This window comes from Curcuma longa, chromosome 3, assembly GCF_044706935.1.
Source record: "Curcuma longa cultivar G26 ecotype Majalengka, Jawa Barat chromosome 3, ITB_CL_G26_1.1, whole genome shotgun sequence".
Classification (NCBI taxonomy): Eukaryota; Viridiplantae; Streptophyta; class Magnoliopsida; order Zingiberales; family Zingiberaceae; genus Curcuma; species Curcuma longa.
In genome coordinates, this window is record NC_133863.1 from 1,515,994 (window position 1) to 1,537,809 (window position 21,816).

Here is a 21,816-nt window from a genome sequence, read left to right on the forward strand (position 1 = left end):
GATGCATCGCCCGAGACTTTGAGTCGGAAGAGCGATGCTGGGTTGGGAACAGAAACACAGAGTGTCCAGGAAGTGCTTCTGAGTTTGAGTTGATGGATGCCTGAGTGTTGAGTTAGAAAATTAGACACTGAAATATGCATTTGACGTAGTTTTTTTTAAAACATATTCGTCTTTTTAGTTACATTTGAGATTATAAATGGTGTCTCGTTTTCCGTGATAGAATGACTGTGATAGAATGATTGATCGAGATCACCACCAAATAAATGTCGATTGCGACGAGCTCACTTTCTACGTGTGAAAAAGAAGTCTCTTCCTATGCATATATTTATAACATCAATATTTGTTATATATTATAAAACAATCATATCGTCGTAAAATTCTCAATATAGAATTAAAATCTCATTCATAACGAAGTCTCTTCCTTTGGTCCACCTCCTCTCACATTTCCAAAAACTTCAAGATCAATTGTGGAAGTAAAGAGGAAATGGGTCACTAATTCATAGTCTACAATGTTATTAGGAGCAAAAGAAACAAAAGCGTTAATAGAGAAGCAATGAGCAACACATGAACAGAAGCAAAAGATGCTCACAATGGATTGGGGACAACGACCGTCTACTAGATGGGACTCAAAAAGAAGAAGGAAGAATGACCAAACTAGATAGAGCCATTGAATACTTTTAGCCAAAATTTAAAGAGAACACTATGCCCAACATCTGTTTGACAAAATCTCTAACACAAACCTGGCTAACTTTGATCAGATTTCCAAATTCCAGTTTTCGTGACAACCTTTCTAATTTCATTCGCGAAAACTTACACACAGGACACAAATTACTTCGCTCGAGCCATTCCTCGAGGCAGTCGCAGTATGGCATCATGTACAACATTGAAGTCGCATCGAAATTGTCGATACAAATGGCACATGCACTCTCTCGGCGGTCCTTCGCTTCTGCTGTTTGATCTCGAAACATGACTCTTTTGAGGTGCGAGGCAGACGCGTACGTGCTTGTTCTCGAGACCCTCTGCGGCGGCGCCACCGCCCCCAGCCCTCGGCGTCCAAAACGTTGCCGTCAAGGATGTAAGAGTCGCAAGAAAGACGCTCTCACCAGATAATCATACGGATATTTATGGAAGCGACAGGAACATAAGCTTGCGGAAGAGGATTGTACGGGCTGAAGCCGGCGGCGGCACCGGGAATTTGAAGCGCAGCGGAGAGAGTCAACTGGCAGCAGCCACGCGTCAGGAAATACCGAGCATACCGTGGCTGTAGTTGCAGAAGGCGTCAACGAGGAAGCGAAGGTCCTAAGGATGCATGTGGCTGCCGGCGACGGCATAAAGGATCATTTCTTCTGCCTCGCGATCCCACGTAGATTCTTGGAGTAGAAGGGAAAAGTCAGCGGAGAAGGAAAAGGTGGCGTCGTGCGGCGACAGAATTCACTCCATTCAGAGATTCAACAGCAGAATGTGAGTGACATGATCGATTGAGTTATAACCAGGTATTTTGCTCTTATTCATAAACACCGCTGCTATTTTGGTCTTCATCCAATACAGAGAACAATAGATTTTTTCCCTTTAAAATTGTCCTTCCAAAAAATATCTATACGCATACAAATTCTTTCGCGAAACAAATAAAATAAATTTTTTTTTGAAACCCTTATCATTTTGATCAATAAAGAGTTAAAAGGAACTGCAAAGCCTGCAATTAAGTATACTAAAGGACACACTAATCACGGCCTTAAATTCGATTTGTATTTGACAAACTAATATGTGGAGTTACGCAGTTAAATGGATCGGATCCGTTTGGCTCACAGAAAGTGCATCCGAACCGTTATCGAGATAGCTATGCCCTAGATTGAGCAGGCCGCTCCCCTATATATATATTCAACGGAGGTTCAATCTTCCGCGACTCCTCTATTCCCAAGCGCCGTCGTCGTCTCTCTGTACTCTGTAAGTGATTTACACTTCACGCTGAATAGAGATCTCCGTTATTTTTCTGCTTTACTGTGTTTTTTCAGCCTTGTCTTGTTCTTATAGAATCGATCTTGAAGTATTGATTTTGTGTTTTTATTTATTTATTTGTGTGATTAGTAGATCTGGGAGCTAAGGCGGTCACTGATTAGTAAGATTCGATGGCGCTGGTGAGTTCTTAGTTTTGGTTGTGTATTACATACTTGATCTTTTTGGTTGTGCGTGAACCATAGAATTTTAGTTTGTTATTTGCAAGTTCTCTTTTTCTATTGGTTTCTTGCAATGTTTCCGTAACTTTAATGTGATTTGTGCTCCTGAATCTAGTTACCTTTTTTTTCAAGCTAATTGATACGGTCGTTTCCCGAGTAACTTTGCACCATAAGGATTTGTAACAAAAGAGGGATGTTTGGGTTAAATCACTCTGATGGCCTTCTCGTGTACGGAATACAAAATAAGAGCATGGGTGTGTTCCTAGGACCATGCTAATTTCAAATTTGATATTATTTATGCATTCTAGCGTGTTGGATCCAGATGATTTGACCAAATTTTGATGGCTTTCTTGTGTCTTAAATACAAAAATAAGAGTATGAACATGTTTCTAGGACGACCATGATTCTAATCGTAGTTCTACTCTTGCACTCTGACATGGTTAGGTCCAACAAGGTGATGCCTCTTACCCATTGGTGCGAAATTGGTTGGCATCTAAAAGAAAAACAGGTGTCCTCTTTAGGAATTTCTGAAATCTTGTGGACCCAATAGGAAATTCTCACCTTTGGGTGTATCATTTAGTAAATTTGTAAAGGCCTTCACATTTCAAGTATTTTTCAATGAATACTTTCCATGTTGTAGTGTGAACAATGGAGCACGATACTAGCTGCTCACAGTTAGCTTCAGACTGTTACCTACATGTAGTATAATAGGGATGCTAATGTATGTGTTTATTTTTATTGAGGTATCTCATATGTATACCAAGATTTTATCTTAATGTGTGCAGTTTAGGTAATGCATCAATTTGGTGTGCCTGCCATCCAAAAAGTTGAATTTCTTTCATTTCTAAGTCATCATGGAACAAATATTGAGTATCTGTAATCATGACAGTTTCACTTTTATTAAAATTCAACTGTTTTAATTGTGTTTATTCAACTTAAGCTAAGTCAATTGTATTACCTAAGTTGGAGGTAGGGATGGTTATGCACAACTATGACTTGGAAATGGTAGAATAGGAGTAAAAAGGAGTGCTTGTAAAGAGTAACCAGAAACATCAATTTTGCCTAAAATGTATTATCTTTACTCATTGTTTTAAGTGTTTAATGCAGCTACATGTGTCCACATATGCCTCTGCAATATTTCACCTCAAGCACACACCATGCACCTGCATATGCATGTGGTTTCATGTGCTTCATTCATCAATTGACTCTGATGTCAAGCCAGTTGTTAGTTTACCATAAATTTATATGAAATCTTTCATAATAAGACTATATAAGAAGAGGATGAACATTTTTTCTATGTTAGTGTTAAAGTAATAAGAATCAATTAATGAGAAGCAAAGAAATTATTCATCCCTCGAAAAGAAAAATGGCTTGATAAAAGATGATGATGAGTTGTGTCTCAAATTCTCAATACAAGTGTACATCCTGAACCTTCTTCCTTTTTTCTTGACACCATTATCTGATATTGGTTTACTCAGGTTTTACATTCTCCAAGTAACAAGAATGCATTCAAGACACTGATTGCTGCAGAGTACACTGGAGTCCAAGTTGAGTTGGCTAAGAATTTTGAAATGGGTGTAACTAATAAAACTCCAGAATTTCTTAAGTTGAACCCCATAGGGAAGGTAAGCATTTTTTTTGTCCAAATATTATCATGTTTACAAGATGTTTGATCCTTTAAATTCTGGTTATACGTGAGCTCAGGTCCCTGTGTTGGAGACACCTGATGGTTCGATTTTCGAGAGCAATGCTATAGCTCGATATGGTATGAGTGAATCTTTGTCCATTGTTTTGTAGTCTTGGTTCTTGCAATATTTGATATGTTCTTTTGGTTCACTGTCATAATACCATGTAGTTACTGGAATTCTGAGCCTGACTTGTTAGGTTCAATTTTACTTATGCCTATCGAAAGATGAAAATCATGTTGGCCGCTGTCAGATATCTATAATTACAATTTTCAATATATGGTGGTATATTTTCTAGTATGGAGGTCACCCTCACTTCAAACTGAACTAGATAAAAAGTTATTATTGCTCTTCTTTAAATAAACCAAACTAAACCAAAAGGCAGCAATGAGTTTCCAATGGAATTATGTTCTGTTTATTATCCTTAATGTTTCAGATACTTGTAGAGACTGAACTGAATTCCTTTAGGAACTGATTTGTTTGGTTCAAATGAACACTTATAATTTTTATTTGTTTAATTAGCATTAGTTTAAATGTGATGATGATAACTACATGATGACAGCTAGTTTGGAGTCAAATCACTCTGAGGTAGTCATTTGATTATTAATCAAGGATATCCTCTGAAATTTTTAAAAAATGGAGATCAACTATTGTTTTATATGCACTTGTCCTTCTACTAAAAAAACTAAAATTTTATATGGAATTGTGTAATCTGAACCAGAGTTAGTTGTTTCTTAAATGAAATGCGAGTCAAATTGCACAATGGAAAACCCAATGTTGTAGTGCAACAAGACCTTCTTTAATGCTATCAGCCTCATCATCTTCTCTCTTTATGAATATTTGTATTATTTCTCTTGTAACATGAGGCTTTCTTCACTTTTGGTGTAAATAACAATTTATTGTTCTTAGACCTTGTGGGCAAGAGGTGTATGCTTGAAGAGAGAACTCTTCAAAAATTGCATAACAGATGCCTTTTTACCACAAACCATTAATCTAACAATTTGGAGTCTTATGCATGACTATTTCACTATTATCACACCACCTTTATTTTACTTTTAATTATGTTAAAATGCACTTTTTTGTCTCCCTCTATCACTCATTTTGTTTAACAATAAAATCTGTTCGTTTACTTTCAACATGTATATGAATCGTAATTTGGTTCCTCATTTTATCTATAGCAACTACACCTGATTGCTCTCTGACACCAGTAGTTTTATTTATTTATTTTCTATTAACCTCACAAATCTTATAACGTCGGTATGCCATTTATATTTTAAAATGTAAGTGCTGAAAGTTTAACGTTGTAGTACATCGTATTTCTTTTTATATTTAAAAATGACAGTAAATGTGTGAAAACTCCCTGTAAAACTAACTGATTGGTGAAAGTCTCAGCATCACCTGGAAGTGGAAGCGAACTTGATCATCATCTTTGAACTGTGTTTATCCCATCTATTTTTCCTTTTACATGGCTCTTATTTACAGATGCAAGCTTGTGCAAACTTAAATTTTAAATATAGTTTTTTTACTCCCATAAATGATAAATTTGCAAAAGGATTTTTAAGATGCACGTACTTATTGTATTTACCCTCCTTCAGTTACCCGCATGAAGGAGAACAATCCTCTTTTGGGCTCTTCTCTCATTGAATATGTAAGTTTTCTCTCTCAATGTATCAATTTGTTGTGCAGTTGAACCAATTGTTTTTCTTGTTTTGTATTTGGCAGGGCCACATTGAACAGTGGATTGATTTTGCAACATTGGAAGTTGACACGAATATTATAAGATGGTTTGTTCCACGAGTTGGATGGGTGCCTTACTTTGCTCCTGTTAAGTATAATATTTCCATCTCCTGTGCGCATCATATTGAAAGCTTGGTTGGACTCATTTATTTACATGAATTGTGTGCTTTGTAGGCTGAGGAACAAGCGATAACTAATTTGAAGAGGGCTCTCACAGTATTGAATACCTACCTTGCCTCAAACACATACCTTGTTGGGCATTCAGTTACATTAGCTGATATTATTATGATATGCAACTTATATCTTGGATTTTCAGTAGTATTGATTAAGAGTTTTACATCAGAGTTCCCTCATGTGGAAAGGTACTTCTGGACTTTAGTTAATCAGCCTGAGTTTCGTAAGGTATTAGGCGAGGTCAAGCAGACAGAATCTGTTCCACCTATTTCCTCCCAAAAGAAACCTGCTCAACCTAAAGAACCAGCTAAGCCTAAGGAAGTTAAAAAAGAACCAAAGAAGGAACCTGCAAAACCAAAAGTACCAGAAGTGGAAGAAGAAGAGGAAGAGGCACCCAAGCCCAAGCCAAAAAATCCTCTAGACCTACTTCCTCCTAGCAAAATGATATTGGATGAGTGGAAGAGGCTCTATTCCAATACAAAAACCAATTTCCGGGAGATTGCTATCAAAGGTATTGTTTCCACCTTTTGCTACAAAATAAGTATTTTGCTTGATATTCATTGCTTTTATTAATTTTTTATGTCATCTATTGCTACTTTATAAATAATCTACAATTTACCTTTATTTGTGATATATTAGATATTAACTAAAGGATATTACTTTCTATTCTCTGTATAAGACATTCTAAAATGTTATTGTCTTTTGCTCTCGGATGATGCATAATATTTTCCAACAAACATTAGATGTATGCGTTGTAAATTTGGTACTTGGGTATTGGCTCCCTTGGTTATGTGTCCTTATTGTATATGTTGAGCCTCTTCTATTTCTTGCACTATGATTGTTTATTTTATTTATTCATCATCCTGGGTATCATGGTTTCAGGTTTCTGGGACATGTACGATCCTGAGGGTTACTCCCTATGGTTCTGTGACTACAAATACAATGATGAGAACACTGTATCATTTGTGACCTTGAACAAGGTGGGTGGCTTTTTGCAACGCATGGACCTGGCTCGGAAATATGCATTCGGAAAAATGCTCGTTATTGGTTCCGAGCCCCCATTCAAGGTGAAGGGGCTGTGGCTTTTCCGGGGGCAAGAGATTCCAAAGTTTGTTGTCGACGAGGTGTACGACATGGAGCTTTATGACTGGGTGAAGGTTGATATTTCTGATGAAGCACAGAAGGAGAGAGTGAATGCCATGATTGAAGATCAGGAGCCTTTTGAGGGCGAAGCTTTACTGGATGCCAAATGTTTCAAATAAATGCCACATGTTTAGCGTTGCTGGTGTTATTTTCTAGTATTTAAGTTATCAGGAGTGCCAACTAGATGAAATTTTGTGCAACGGTAATTTTAAAGTTTTCTAAGCTTCATGTTAGACAAAGCTAAACCTCTGAAAAACCTTGATATTCTGGTTGTGTTAATTTTATGAGTCGTTCAATTTATTCCCGTGTTCATGAGTAAAGAAAGCTCGGTGCTAGTGCTGTCTTGCTCATACGCATCCACAATTGTTTAGTTATGCTTCATCTATATATATGTGTATATATACTAATAAATAAATAAAATTAAAGATTAATTTCAGTAGTGAATATGATAAATAACAATCCTATTAGAAACATTCTCATGACCAAAAGTCTTAAAGAATAAGCAGATGATAGTGAAATCTCAATTGATAAACTTTTTGAAAGTTAAGATTCATTTCTCACTGCTAGTTTATTTCACAAGAGATTTAAAACCAGAAGTTTTACAGAAATATCCAAGTTTCTGACAGTTCATTTGTATAGTTGGAATAGATTGATATCACGAAGAATTAAATACCTGAGAATTGTGAAGAAGAATGAACAAAAAAATGGTGGATTATTTTACTGAGATTTTGAACTTTGATTCCCTTACAACAATTAAGCTAAAGTTATTCCATATTACTCGCATCAAGAACCTTATCTTCCACCTCTTTTCTTTGCGGTCGATGACTTTAGAGATTCCTCCACTTCAAGGCATGTGAAGAACATTACACGAGGAAGATAATTAAGTAGTATTTGGTTTCAATAAAATTTTTGATTTTTTTGTCATGGGAATCAGCTCATGAACAAAAGCTGCTCCAAGAAACATCTATATAAACTCCTATTGATAAAGGAATGTTAGAATAAGAAGCCAAATGGGTTTAGCACCATCTCAAGAACCCAAGAAACTACCTCAAGAACCCAAGAACAATGGCCAAACCACAACGGAGGTGCCGATCGAGTGGGTGGAGCACTTGGAACCCATAACAAGGTCAGATTCTAACAAGAGCAAAGCCAACGTTTGGAAGGTTAGCCGTTCGTTCTCCTTGAACAATATATATTCTCTCTAAATCATGTTTAAAGTATATATTATTGAGGCAAAATCATGTTATGTTTTGTTTTGCTTGACTTGTGATGTACGTAGAAGCATTGGGTGGATGATGGAAGCAAAATCCATTGCTTTGCTTTGTTTGCGAGGGACTTATCGATAACTTGGGGCGATGATCAAAGATATTGGCAATGGACTGTTTCGAAAGGAGCAGAGTATAATGTTTTCCTCCTAAACAAAACTTTTTTTCTTCTTGTATTCTTCTCCAAATATCTTCTAACTAGTTAATCATTCTTCTCCTCGTAAATTTTTGACTTGTTGCTTCCAACGCCTACTAATAGGGATTCAGAGTTTGAAACAGCAGTGCTTAAAGCAGTTTGTTGGTTGGACATCTCTGGAAAATTCGATACGTCTAATCTCACACCAAAAGTTAAGTACGAGGTCGTCTTTGCAGTGATGATGAGCAGAGATAGTTATGGATGGGGAATACCTGTTACTTTGAGGATCAAATTTCCTGATGAAAGAATTGAGCAGCGCAAAGAGAGTCTAGAAGACAAACCCAAAGGGCAGTGGATTGAGCTCAAAGTGTGTGAATTCGTGACGCCCCAAAAACCCAATGGAGAAGTTGAGATATCACTGTTTGAGCATGGTGGACACTGGAAGAATGGGCTTATAGTTAAGGGTGTTCTCATACGCCCTAAAAAGTGATTAAGCCATATATAGCGATGATTAATGGATGATAATCAAGAGTTCATCTAGCTATTTGAAGACAGCTACATAAAATTAGGATTGTGTTTGGCAAGGGATATATGTCGTTGTGAAATAGTACTGTCATCCAGTGATTGTAAATTAACCTTAATGATCACATGCAATAGTACTTAATTAGTATTAATATAATTTTATGGACTCGACTCAGCTGATGTAGCTTGGAGAGATGTGATGGATAGTAGTGAAAGAGAAGTAAAGCAGAAGAAGAACTGATACCCTGACCCGATTTTATATATTCTGCCAGATCGTTTCTGATTTTTATCTTCTGAATAAAGGTGGAATTCGTCATTTTAACGGTCTCACACGATCGGTTCCATGATCATTTATAAGAGGTAAATCGAAAAATTACAGTTGATTACGATGCAGAAAGGTATTGTCCTCGTTTCTGATTTTTCTCAATCCCATGAAAGAGATCATTTAATGGTAAACGTTGATGGATGACACAATCAATCAACCTTTCCATGTATGGCGAAGGGCTTCTGATATATATATTTATGGATTATTGATTATTGATTTCTTGCTAGTTACGTGGAGTATAATTTTTAAAAGTTAACAATTAAATTATATATCAAGGTGTCTTTCAATGAATTTATATTGCTTAATTATATATTGCATTATATTGTATTAATGTAATGCCGAATGTGGACTATCTTGATTTTGTTTTGTTGTAGCTAGTCGAGTGTATTAATAGAATGTGAAGGGTAAAGATCATCTTGTACCTCTTCCACATATTATTTTAGCTTGGCAATAAATTTATAATATGTTTTAATTAGTTAAACGTATGGAAGAATTATTGAGAATACTAATTTTAGTCACTCAATTTCTAAAATTAATTACTGATTTTTTTTTAAAAAATGGTAATCAATTTAAAATAATAATTTCATTAAATCTCTATGAATAGAATTTTTTTTAATCATCAAGGCGGCGTTGATCTTTTATTTTTTTATCAAAAGAATATCCCACCCTACTACTCTATGTAAAATGATATAGTTATCCTCAAATATACTATTTGATATTATTATCTCCTAGGCTCCTACATGTATTAAATCTGAATCAATGCTAGTTATATGAATATGACAAGTACGTATTATAACAATTATAAAATTGTAGTTTATATGACATTATAACAGCTATAATTTTGTAACTATCATAACTACATATCAATTATAAAATCATAGTTGTTATAATATTATAACAACTATGATTTCATAGTTATTACATTATGAATTTGTCATGTTCATAATTGACATACCGATTCAAAATTTAATAGATGTGGTAGGGAATAATAATATCGAATAATATATTTAAGTATATTACAAGAGGTCGATAATGTGGGACGTCTTTTGATAAAAAACATGAAAAGAGCAACGCTCTCTTAATTTTTACCCTTAAATTTAACCCTTAATTCAACATTACAACATTAATTAATAAATATTTGAAAGCAATATAAATAAGAGATAAAGGTGCCCCAGGCAAGGTTAAAATGATTATATTATAGGATAAATATTGTTACAATGGACAATGATCAAATTTTAATGAAATTAAAAAAATATTTTTGATCAATTATAATTTTTTAATTTATCCTTATGGCATGACCGACCTATTCCTATATTCTATATAAAAGGTATACTAGACAAGTACTAGCTACATTCAAACAAGTCTATTTTTTTTAGTTAAAATAAAGAATTGAAAAAAAATCATTTAATTTGTTTTGAAAAAAATATATTTATTTTTTTATAAAAAATATAAATCTCAGTTTGAAAAAGCTGAAAGAAACGATGAAAACGCAACCTGCGAATTGGTCGTGATATCCATTTTTTTCTTCTGAATTTATTATTTTTTATATCATTTATCTATTTTTACCGGAACAGATTGGAACTGATTCAACCAGCGAAAAATGCCAGGTCAAGAAACCGTAATTCCGGCGACAGCAATTAAAAGGCCGCGAGGAGGCCGCCGGATCACGAGGAGCATGAGATCACCCACACCAACGTCTCAATTTATACAAAACCTTTAGCTTCCGTATTTAAGATTAGCGCAGAGCTCAAACAAAACTGCTGTTTTTTTCATGGTAATCGAAGATGTGTAGAGCTTTCGAGCCTCCCACACCCGGCAATATTCCGCGATCACGATCGCTTCATATATATATTTTCTCTTTTTCTTCAGATTTTATTTTGTTTAGTTCGATAAATTCGCCTTCGTTTTTCGTCTTTGCAGCTGCAACTGCCATTCCTCTGATTTTTTCTTCTTCACAAAGCAGCGATTCCAGCTGTTTCAATTAATTGCTCGGGTTCTTCTTCCTTCCACCTCCGCTTCTCCTCTTCCAACCAAAGATGTTTGGCGGTTTGCTGCTTGGAAAATTCTCCAAGAAATGGTGAGAATTACGATCTGAATTATTAGTTCAGAACTGACTTCAAATCGGATGCCTTCATGGTGCTTCGTCCATGGCAGCAAGCAGGCGGTGCGGTGCATAAAGTTGAGGGCGGAAGGGATCAAGAAGAAGAAGCGCGTGGTGGTGCGGATCTTGAAGAAAGACGTCGCCGACCTCATCGGCGCCGGCCATGAATCCAACGCCTTCGGAAGGGTAAGAAGATACCTCGAAAAAGATTGCATCTTTAGCAGCTTCAACTCATCAAGTTCTTGTTTTTCTGATTCTGTGAAGATGGACGCATTGATTGTGGAGATGAACCTGGTGTTCTGCTACGAAATGATCGAAAAATTCTGCGAATGTATCTTGAATCAGCTTCCGACTTTACAGAAGCAGAGGTATTCCTGTTATTTAGGATTCAGTAAGCTTTTCATGAGTTCCTATCTGCTTAATTTGATGTCCTTTCGACAGAGAATGTCCTGAAGAATCCAAGGAAGCAATATCGACTCTAATTTATGCAGCAGCAAGATTCTCAGACTTGCCGGAGTTGCGTGATCTCCGATCTCTGTTTACAGAAAGATATGGGAACTGCATGGAATCGTCTGTGAACGCCGAGGTGCCAATCCTAATGCCCGATTCCAAGCGCGCCAAGCGTATCGATTCAATTTCTAACTCGTACAGTTCCCTTGCAGTTCGCTGAAAAAACAAACAGGAAATCTTTCTCGAGGGAATGGAAGCTGAAGGTGATGCAAGAAATTGCTGAAGAACTTTCTGTAAGTTGCACAGGCGAGAGGAATCAAGAATCACGCAATCTTCCTTCACCTAAATCTGCAGGCCAGGCTCAAACTAAGCAAGTTTCACCACCACTCGATGAAGAGAATGACGAGAGGATTGATGAACATCGAGTTGAAATGGGAGACATTTGATTTACAAACAATGGCACCACCTGAAACCAACACAGAATCTCATGAGAAACCAAGGAGGAATCATGATGTAGGAAGAAAAATTGAGGACCGATTTGAGGTTTTAGAGAGCATACAGGAGGGAGACATCGATCCAATGAAGCCTTTGAAGCCAAAACCAGTCGGCAAAGCAAGAGAAAAGATTAGGAATGAGGCAGTAAAGAGTGGAAATGGACGAGTGCATGAAAAAAGGCGTCGAGGAACGGGTGCAACTTGTGATTTAGAAAACCAGCCAGTTGCACTACTGAAGATGAATCCACCTTACGTTATGAAGCCAAATTTGACGAACAATGCTCCAAAAAAGCTCGATGGAGATTCTGATACCGAGAAGCCTAAGCCCTTTTCTGTCCGGAAAAAGCTCCAAACAACGCCCGTTAATGACGCCGAGGATAATGCCGTCGACAAGGAGACACCCACCGGCCTCGCTCGAGAAGAGCTCGACAGTTACATTGCCTTAGGATATGGCAAATTCTTGCGCCGAGGATCGAGTGGAGAAGCTATCCAGGATGACCGTGATGACGAAGAGAAGATCTTGGACGACCTCTTGTTGTACTACAGCAGGAAAGGGACAGATAAAGATACGAAAACTCAGAGTAGGGCTCGAATCCAAGTGCCTCCTCCTCCTCCTCCAAAAAGGACCTCCTCGTTGCCATCAGAATCTGTTAGTTCACTCCGATCTGATCCGACGAGTCGTCTTCGTCGCATTCTAGTGCATCCTAGGCTACCAGATTACGATCAGCTGGCAGCGAGGTTTGCTGCTCTGAAGAACGGCTGAGGCACCTCGTACTTAGCTGACCCTTTTGGAGCCTTTGTAGTATTCTGTAACAAGCATCAAATCATGGCTTTCTAGTTGTAAATGAGATTGTTTAAAATCTATTATCACCCAACTGTATCGCTTTCGATCGCATTTATCTAATTAACAACATCAAACTCCTAAATGGGTGAAAGATTAAAAATTTCTAAATTTTTCGATAGAGTTGAATTGAAGCTTTGCACAAAAGTTATAATAAAGTTGTTATCATTGTTTGATGGATGTATAGGTGGAGAATGACTGGTCGGTGGCAGTTGGTGTAACTTTCCATCATATCCATCGTAGTCCCTGAGGCATACTGCGTTATGAAAGGTAGCAACTCACGGAGGTTCTAACCTCGAGCAGTTCACACTTTGGAGGATTTCATTTTATTTGATTTTTTTAAAAAAAACAGGAATCCAACTTATTTAACAGGAAAATAATAAAATTTTAAGAATTTAAAAAATGCATGTATTTGAAGGGTAAAAAATATATTTTTTTTCATTGTAAATTTCTCCGGTTCGACCGTTCCAACTCCGCGTTCGTGGCCACCGCCACCGCCAGCTGCTCTCCCCACGACCTACGTTCACGTGACATCGGCATTACCTCGCCAGCTTCTGTGTTTTCTTTCCCTTTTTGTTTTCTTTCCTCCGGCCCCGAGTGATAGAAAGTTACCAATTATTTTCTCCCCCTTTTCTTTCTTCTTCTTCTCCTCCCTTTCCTTCCGCCGCTGCAATGCGACTGCTTGGACTTGCAGTCCTCTTTCTCTCCCTCTTCCCTTCCCCTCTCCAAGCCCAGGGTTCTGACGCCGACGCCCTTGTGGCTCTCAAGGCCGCCGTCGACCCCTCCGACCGCCTCCCCTTCAGCCCCGCCTCCAATTACTGCCGTTGGACGGGTGTCTCCTGCTCCGTCGACGGCCGCGTGGTTAGTCTAGTCCTTGCCTCCGCCGGACTCGCCGGTCGCCTCCCCGGAGGCGTCCTCGCCCGCCTCGACCATCTCCGCGTCCTCAGCCTGGAGAACAACTCGCTCGCTGGCCCCCTCCCCGCCTCCGACCTCTCCCGCCTCCAATACCTCCAGGCCCTCTTCCTCAACCGCAATAACTTCTCGGGCCCCTTCCTGGGCTCCCTCCTCAACCTCTCCGCACTCCGCTCGATCGACCTGTCGCACAATCGCCTCTCTGGATCGCTTCCCCCGGCTCTCGCCGAGATGGACGGCCTCATCGCCCTTCTCCTCGAGGAGAACTTTTTCAACGGATCGATCCCCGCATTCAATCAGTCGTCGCTCAAGAGCTTTAATGTCTCCGGCAACGACCTCTCCGGCGCGGTCCCCGTCACCGTCGTGCTCGCCTCCTTCGACCCTTCGGTCTTCGCCGGCAATCCCGGGCTCTGCGGTGCGCTTGTGAAGAAGGAATGCGCTTCGAACGGTTTCTTTCCTCATGGAGCCAGCACGTCGGCCGCCCCCTCCCCCGCTTCTACGGCGGCTTCGGACGGAGGAACGCTGCTCTCTCGCTCGGCTTCGCCGTCACGAGGCTCGCACAAGTCGACTCTGGTGGCCATTGGTTTCTTGATAGGTGCGATTGCGCTAATTTTTGTCTTTTCTGCTTCATTGGTCATTAAAAGGAGGAGGATACCGGAACAGCAACAGGGGGCAGAGATGGCGGAGAAAAACGCAGTGACCAACAGCGTCGCCAACATGTCGGAAATCAATGCCAAGAGTTACAACGATGAGGATATTGAGAGCACTGGCATTGGCGCCGTGGACCCTGCGGCCGAGCTGGCACTGGCAATATCGGAAGAGAGGGTTAAGAGAATGGGAAAAAATGGGACTTTGGTTTTCTGCGCAGAAGAGCCGTTCTGTAATCTGGAGCAATTGATGAGAGCTTCAGCGGAGATGCTGGGGAGAGGGAGCCTTGGATCGACATACAAGGCTGTGCTGGACGGTAGATTAGCCGTCACCGTAAAAAGGCTCGACAAGAAGAAACTAGGGAGTGCGGCGAAGGAAGGTTTTGAGCATGATATACAGAGAGTGGGCAGTCTGAGACACCCAAATTTAGTGCCTTTGCGGGCATATTTCCAAGCAAACGAAGAGAGACTGATTGTTTATGATTACCAACCAAATGGCAGCCTTTACTCCCTCATTCATGGTATGATCACTTTCTTTTTTCAGTTTTATTTGTTAATATAAAGTCGAATAGTATTCCATTCTCGTTCTTGCCATCATCTGTAGGAAGTCACAGATTTGTATAGAGTTTATGAAAACGTCAAACTTTTTTCCTGCTTGATTTCTTTACATATAGGTATAAACTTAGCAAAGTGAATCTATAGTGTCACTGCTGCAGAAACCAGTGTAACTTTTAATTAGGAAGTTATCATGTGGTTAGTACACTTTTGAACCTGGATCAGGAGGAACCTTAAATTTAGTGATTCATTTCTCAAGCTCAGTTTGAAGCTTCATCAATTCCAATCAGTGGGAAGAAACTACAAAGGTAGGTGATCAACAATGAAGATGTCAACCACATGGTCCACACTGCTCTGGCTCCCAAAAGATCTACAAATGTTGGACTTAAAAACAACAGGGATTCTATGAATCATGTCCACACTGAATCTTGACAAACAGGATGAAGCCTTTTCTAACACTCTTCTTTAGCAACTTTATCAATTTGGACGTCAAGGAAGAGACTTTCAGTAGATACAAGCAAGAGCATATTCTAATAGTTTAGTATATACATGAGGTCATGCAGTCAACCATGTGTTTGGCCAGTGGAAAATTATTTGTACCTAACAGATGTCTTTATTAGTTTGTGTGGCACATGAATATGTATGGATGTCAAGAAGGTTGTTATACATCTCAATCTTATATGCATATTTAATTTTATCCCCTTTAATTTAATGTTAATTATGACTTGCAGGATCAAAATCCACACGGTCCAAGCCCCTTCACTGGACCTCATGTTTAAAGATAGCAGATGATGTGGTGCAGGGACTTGCGTACATCCATCAAACTTGCCATTTGGTGCACGGCAACATTAAGTCTTCAAATGTTCTTCTTGGATCTGATTTTGAAGCTTGCCTTACTGACAATTGCCTCACATTTCTTTTGCAACCTTTGGACGATCATAGTCACCCAGGATATAGAGCACCTGAAATAGAGTCTAATCAACAGCATACCCCTAGCTCTGACATTTATGCTTTTGGTGTCTTGCTGCTGGAGCTCCTCACAGGGAAACACCCTTCAGAGCATCCAATTCTTATCGCATCTGATATTCCAATTTGGGTACAATCAGTAAGGGACGATCGAGACATTGAGGAGCAGCTCATGACAATCATTGGCATTGCTTCAGCCTGCACTTGTTCTTCACCAGAATTTAGGCCAGCCACCTTGCAGGTTCTGAAGATGATTCAGGAAGTGAAGGAGGCTGAGACACGAGAAAATAACTTTGATTCAATGAGAATATCTTAGCGGTTCCACTGTCTCTTGTGGAGCTCAACTAGGGCCTTTGCAACAAAAAGTTGGAAAATCGACTTATAATGCTATTGTATGTAATAGTGCCCCTCATTCTAGAGGATCGGCTAAGGTTATAATTGCTGATGATCCTGCTTCATGGTGAGGTAAAAAGCCTCAAATCTGTAGAGAGTAAAACCAAGTCACATGACTGAATTCGTGGGAATTTAACCTAATTCACAGAATGCCAGATGATATTCCTGGAAATTGATCCTGACAAAGATACTCTCTCTCTCTAAGAAGTGACTAGTAGTTCAAGATATCCTGAGTCTTTTAATTGCTTTTGTTATCAGCAAAATAAAGAGCTTTGTTTGTTCCCTTTGCCATTTTCAATCTTCCAAGCAAGAACAATATTATACAATGTCGCAGTTAAAGATGTACTGGATCTGTGAATGTATTTTTTTTAGCATTCAATTAATTTTGTAACGCAATTTTCCATCTTGAAGTGCCAGCTGAAATGTTCATTATCAGGGTCATAGTAGTTGACGTGACAAATGCCAAGGTATTAATCTTTTCTTTTATCTCACCATCAGTGAGTACAATTGATTGTGATGTACCACCGATCAATGTTTGAGCTTAACTTATGAGATGGAACGTGTTTCTTATATTATTATTATTATTGTTAATCCATATTCAGCTTTTCAAACCATTATTCTTAAAGGTGATTGGTCTGGTCTTACCAAAGTTTCTCACTTGCTATCTAAGTAAATCGGGAAGCACAAATAATTTGTTGCTCCGTAGTCGACATTTCAAGATTGTATTTGTATAGGAGGAAATTATTTCGTTGTATACCGTAGTTAGAATCGATCCATGAATGTCTGATTAACTGCGGAAGTATTTTGCCGTTCGTACCGTAGCCTTGGGGCTCTTATATTATAATTTATGAACTTGACGCAGATGGATACACACCGTTAGGACAATAGATTAATCAGTGTGATAGAATTGACAACATTTCTTTACAGTATCATTACTGAATCATGGAGAATAGCCATCAGCAATGTATTATGTTTGTTGACTATAGTACAAGCGCATTTTTTCCCTTTGTTTTCCAGAAAACAGAGAATAATCACAAGAGCCAAAGTTCGGCATTGTACGATTAAGGCCTGATTTTTCAACCAGTTTCTTGATTCTTAGTAAAATTTGCTTGGAATATGATCGGACAAAGACAAGTTAGCTAATAAGTTCTGACCAAAAGATACAAGACAGAGATAGAAGACCACTCCTCAAAGATGCAAAGAAAGTCCACTTATTATTAAATTCAAGAGAATCAAACTCCTATCGATCGACCATGAAGCAGAGTTAAGGTCTCAAATGTCATGGCAGAATCTTCTAAGATGAATTCTTGATCCTTCATGAACTTTATTAGCCTTTTGGTGGTTCATTTTTTTCAATCTGTCTAAGCTCAAAATAATTGAAAAATCAAAGTCAAGTTACATTTTTCTTCCCATGCTAGAAAACAGAGAAAAAAAAGAGATCAAAATAGTCAAAGCCTGGCCCGACATGATTCAACCAGTTCCATAAGTTTCTTATACTGAATTAATTTTCAATAATAATAATAATAATATGATCTAACATTGACCAGTTTGCTAACAAGTTTCCATAACAGTTAATGGCCAAAGACTTAAGTGCACACTTGTTGTATCAACGTAGTTGGAAGTCAGAGTCTGAGATGGCAATTCCTCTACGATTGAGAGCAACTACAATGTATCATCCTCTTCTTACATAATTCAAGATCTCTTCTGCAAGGCTTGGCCTTTTTTTTTTGCAGAAATTTCCATGATACGTAGTCAAATTCTGTTTTAGGTTTTGCCAATGCTCATAACACTAGAAATATCATCTATCTTTAGCTGAAAACTTATGTGTCATCAAGGAACAAAGTTGTATTCTTGGTGATCATTTCTGCTAGAGCAACAAAGGAATTGCAGAAACTTAAGTAGGTCATGGTTGATAATGGAGTCTTCCAAGATCAAAATCTGCTCCAGAAAGAAAACAAATAAATTATTTGCAGCTCATCAGTGGGTTGTTTTGAATCTGCAAATTCTAAACTAACTGAGCTGACTGTCCACTTTGCATGCAGCAAAACAAAGATCAGAGAATTGGTAAGACCAACACAGATGATGTAGTTGTGCCTACTTAAGACAGAACTAATTGAAGAAGGAATTGAACCATTGGCTGTTCAATGTCATTACTTCCCATTGGCTTGTGGAAGAATCAAAGTAAACACAAAGTCTGATGAACACATTAACAAGCATGAAATGAATCTATAAATGAGACACCCACATACAACTTGGCTACCACCACCAAGTCACCTTCTAATCTCTTCTTCTTCCTCCACAGAGGGGGAGAAGAAGACGAGAGAGAGAGAGAGAGAGTACTGATTGTTTCTTCAATTCCTTCACTAAGATACGATGAAGGGAGTAAACAGAATGAAATTGATATCTTTGCAGTCTTCGCTCAATCACAAGCAAGGTGGCCATGGCTTCAACGCATCCTTCTCCATCTTGCTCTCCCACCACCACTACCGCCGTTGGCTCGTCGCTATCCTCTCCTTCCTCTCCTTTGCGTCCCTCCTCGCTCTCCTCCTCAACGCCTCCAATGCGAGAGGTGTGGGCACGCACGCTTCCTCTATTTCTTATTCCTCTGTTTCCTTGCCCGCCGGCGAAGTGGAGAAGCCGCTTCCTGCGGTGGTCTTCGACGCGCTCGTCGAGTATGCCGCGTCCTCCAATACCTCGGAAAAGATGGAGGAGGAGGATATGCGGGCGGTCGCCAGCGTTCTCCGGCTCCGGGCTCCGTGCAACCTGCTCGTGTTCGGGATCGGGCACGAGACGCCGCTTTGGCGCGCTCTCAACCACGGCGGGCGCACCGTGTTCGTGGACGAGAGCGAGTACCTGGTGGGGCGCGCGGAGGGGCTGAACCCGGGGTTGGAGGCCTTCGACGTGGCCTTCATCACCACGGTCCGGGAGACGCCGGAGCTCCTGGCTGCCGCTCGCCGGCAGCGCCGCGGGAAGTGCCGGCCAGTGCAGAACCTGCTCTACTCCGACTGCCGCCTCGCGGTCAACGACCTACCGAACCAGCTCTACGGCGTGGCGTGGGACGTGATTCTCGTGGACGGGCCGCTGGGGAACGCGCCGGAGACGCCCGGGCGGGCGGCGTCCATCTTCACGGCCGCCGTGATGGCCAGGTCGGCGCCCAGAGGGAACGTGGACGTCCTCGTGCACGACTACGACCGGGAGGTCGAGAGGGTTAGCAGCGGCGAGTTCCTCTGCCAGGAGAATCTCGCCGGCGGCACTCCCCGCCTCGCCCACTTCCTCCTCCGCGCCGGCGCCCCCACTGACAAATTCTGCCACAACAACAAGACACTCAGAGGAACATGGCATCCGCCTGCCGCCGGCACGACGGCCGGCTCCTAGTCTGCCGCATGCCCTTCAATTGCTATCAAAAGATCAACCATCACGATCGAAAAACAAAAAAAAAGGACAAAAAAACGCAGTCTTCAATTTTCTTTTACCCTTTTTTAACAATTAAAGAAAAAGACGAAGCTGCATGAATATGTTAGATGATGCATTGACATAGATCGATTGGACTTTTAATCGACACAATTAGAAAAAACATGTATCTTGCTTACCTACAATTGACTGTCACAGGGTCACAGGGAGAATCAGACGAACAAAAGAAGAAGAAGAAGAACAAAAATGGAAAACCTTTTTTTATCAATTTTTTTTACCAATTATTCGATTTTTTTATTTTCCTGTTGTCCATAATTAATTTATGTTTGGTTAAATTGATAGAGATTGCAACGATTATGGTAAAAAAAAAGAATTTCTAAAAGAAACTAAAGGATCAATCTAACTAATATGTTATGGTTTAAAAGAAATAAGAAATGAAGTAAATGATAACAATTTGGGATAAAGCTCTATTTATTCAAATAAAAGTTAATGTCTTAGATCCTCCAATTTAATATCTTGAGATTTCGTATTACTCAAAATAAATAAATACACCAACTCTTTTTTGCACAATGAGAAAAAAAATTTAGAAATATTCTTTTAAATATCAAAAGGCATACCAAAAGTGAGATAGAATCTATCACTTTTCTTGCTAGTTTTCTTGGGAAAACAATAAAAGGGTGTCAATTACTTTAATTGGTAACAAATTTAAAAATTATTGCCAATGTTTTGAATCTAAAATCTATCTGTTTCTTTCAAATATTTGTGTTTAAAGATTTTAAATTAAATACATCATTAAACTAATTCAACAAACTTTAAAATTTAGTTAATTTAATAAAGTATACATTATTTGACCTTTAATTTCCTACCTCCTAAACTATGAAAATATATGGAGATCTGAGCTGAATGGACATTTGTGTGTATAAATAAAGCTGCCGAAATTAAGTTCAGATGAAAAAATAAAAGAAAAAAGTGTTCTTTTTTGCTTCTACAATTACTGATCATTACTATTTTGATTTAATACTTAAAATTTAAATTTAATGAAGCGAAAGCAAAATTTTCTTATGTTCATTGTATGTTTCTTTTTATCTAATATACCCCCATTGTCAGATCGCAATCTTTAAATCAAGTCCTTTCAAATTAATTAAAAACTCAATTTAATCAATTTAATTTTTTTCAAGACGTCTAACTCGATATATGTTGGTTCAATTTAACCACATCCAATTTTATGCGTCTTAAAAGTCTTTTAATTTTAATTCAATATGTAAATTTAACATTTAATATTGCATTTATTTATAAAAATATATTTCGTTATTTAAGATAAAAATAGTATTATTCTGTATCCTTGGAGATAATTTACTATATATATATAGTAAATTTATCCCTGCCAAACGCAAACCAACCCCTGTTTTTCTCCCCTCTCCACCCTCAATTCATCCCACCGACGATGATGAAGTTTCACCATCACTAGCGCAGGCAGCTCCCTTCCACCTCCTCCTCCCATGGCCCGCTGGCTTCGGCCCCTCTTCTCTCCTCTCAGGAAGCTATGGCTTCGCCGCCGCTCTGCTCACAGAAAAGAGTCCGTAGCCACTACTGATGCAGTTTCTCCCTTTGCCTGAAACTAACATCTCCTTTTCTTGTCACTTGTCGGAGAGAGGGATTTACATCATGTATGAGGATGTGAAGTCATACCAATGCGAGGACGTGCTCCTTCTCTGGTCGATCCTCGCTGAATCGCACTCGCCTCGACTGCGATTGAAGCGTTGATGTGCTTACATTTCGACCTATCCATGGATGAATGGCACGCAAAGGTAAAGTTTTTTTCTTGTTTCTTTGTGTGCACAAGAGACAGTTACAGAATCACCCCTGGGAGAGTGTGAGAGTGCGA

The 21,816-nt window shown here is 39.1% G+C and overlaps 4 protein-coding genes and 1 pseudogene across 5 annotated transcripts; all 5 read left to right on the forward strand.

Moving 5' to 3' along the window:
• Positions 1-1,894: 1,894 nt before the first annotated feature.
• Positions 1,895-7,213, forward strand: LOC141824058 (elongation factor 1-gamma-like). Of its 2 annotated transcripts, none has more exons than XM_074711291.1 (8): positions 1,895-1,944; positions 2,089-2,135; positions 3,653-3,799; positions 3,879-3,939; positions 5,455-5,507; positions 5,582-5,683; positions 5,771-6,281; positions 6,653-7,213. In XM_074711291.1, the coding sequence occupies exons 2-8, from the start codon at positions 2,127-2,129 to the stop codon at positions 7,030-7,032; spliced, it is 1,263 nt and encodes a 420-aa protein (XP_074567392.1). In that variant the 5' UTR covers positions 1,895-1,944; positions 2,089-2,126; the 3' UTR covers positions 7,033-7,213. The 2 variants fall into 2 exon arrangements, with proteins under 2 accessions (XP_074567392.1, XP_074567391.1); XM_074711290.1 differs by having other exon boundaries at positions 1,904-1,944; positions 2,086-2,135.
• Positions 7,214-7,845: 632 nt separating this feature from the next.
• On the forward strand, positions 7,846-9,011 carry LOC141825225 (protein PHLOEM PROTEIN 2-LIKE A1-like). The gene is made up of 3 exons (XM_074712611.1): positions 7,846-8,076; positions 8,193-8,311; positions 8,438-9,011. The coding sequence occupies exons 1-3, from the start codon at positions 7,924-7,926 to the stop codon at positions 8,802-8,804; spliced, it is 639 nt and encodes a 212-aa protein (XP_074568712.1). The 5' UTR covers positions 7,846-7,923; the 3' UTR covers positions 8,805-9,011.
• Positions 9,012-11,197: 2,186 nt separating this feature from the next.
• LOC141822859 (uncharacterized) lies at positions 11,198-12,969 on the forward strand (annotated as a pseudogene).
• A 701-nt stretch (positions 12,970-13,670) lies between these two features.
• On the forward strand, positions 13,671-16,955 carry LOC141824293 (putative inactive receptor kinase At5g67200). The gene is made up of 2 exons (XM_074711552.1): positions 13,671-15,127; positions 15,893-16,955. The coding sequence occupies exons 1-2, from the start codon at positions 13,720-13,722 to the stop codon at positions 16,441-16,443; spliced, it is 1,959 nt and encodes a 652-aa protein (XP_074567653.1). The 5' UTR covers positions 13,671-13,719; the 3' UTR covers positions 16,444-16,955.
• Positions 16,956-18,837: 1,882 nt separating this feature from the next.
• Positions 18,838-19,968, forward strand: LOC141825483 (protein IRX15-LIKE-like). Its single transcript, XM_074712866.1, has one exon. It carries the CDS (start codon positions 18,894-18,896, stop codon positions 19,893-19,895), a length of 1,002 nt encoding a protein of 333 aa, XP_074568967.1. The 5' UTR covers positions 18,838-18,893; the 3' UTR covers positions 19,896-19,968.
• Positions 19,969-21,816: the final 1,848 nt, after the last annotated feature.

Bases quoted from the DNA above. Each gene is read 5' to 3' on its own strand.
- LOC141825483 (XM_074712866.1), top strand. From the start codon at position 18,894: ATGAAGGGAGTAAACAGAATGAAATTGATATCTTTGCAGTCTTCGCTC.
- LOC141825225 (XM_074712611.1), top strand. From the start codon at position 7,924: ATGGGTTTAGCACCATCTCAAGAACCCAAGAAACTACCTCAAGAACCC. The intron at 8,077-8,192 runs GTTAGCCGTTCG...TGATGTACGTAG, and splicing joins GCAAAGCCAACGTTTGGAAG to AAGCATTGGGTGGATGATGG. The intron at 8,312-8,437 runs GTATAATGTTTT...GCCTACTAATAG, and splicing joins ACTGTTTCGAAAGGAGCAGA to GGATTCAGAGTTTGAAACAG.
- LOC141824293 (XM_074711552.1), top strand. From the start codon at position 13,720: ATGCGACTGCTTGGACTTGCAGTCCTCTTTCTCTCCCTCTTCCCTTCC. The intron at 15,128-15,892 runs GTATGATCACTT...TATGACTTGCAG, and splicing joins CCTTTACTCCCTCATTCATG to GATCAAAATCCACACGGTCC.
- LOC141824058 (XM_074711291.1), top strand. The intron at 5,508-5,581 runs GTAAGTTTTCTC...TGTATTTGGCAG, and splicing joins GCTCTTCTCTCATTGAATAT to GGCCACATTGAACAGTGGAT. The intron at 5,684-5,770 runs GTTAAGTATAAT...TGTGCTTTGTAG, and splicing joins GGGTGCCTTACTTTGCTCCT to GCTGAGGAACAAGCGATAAC.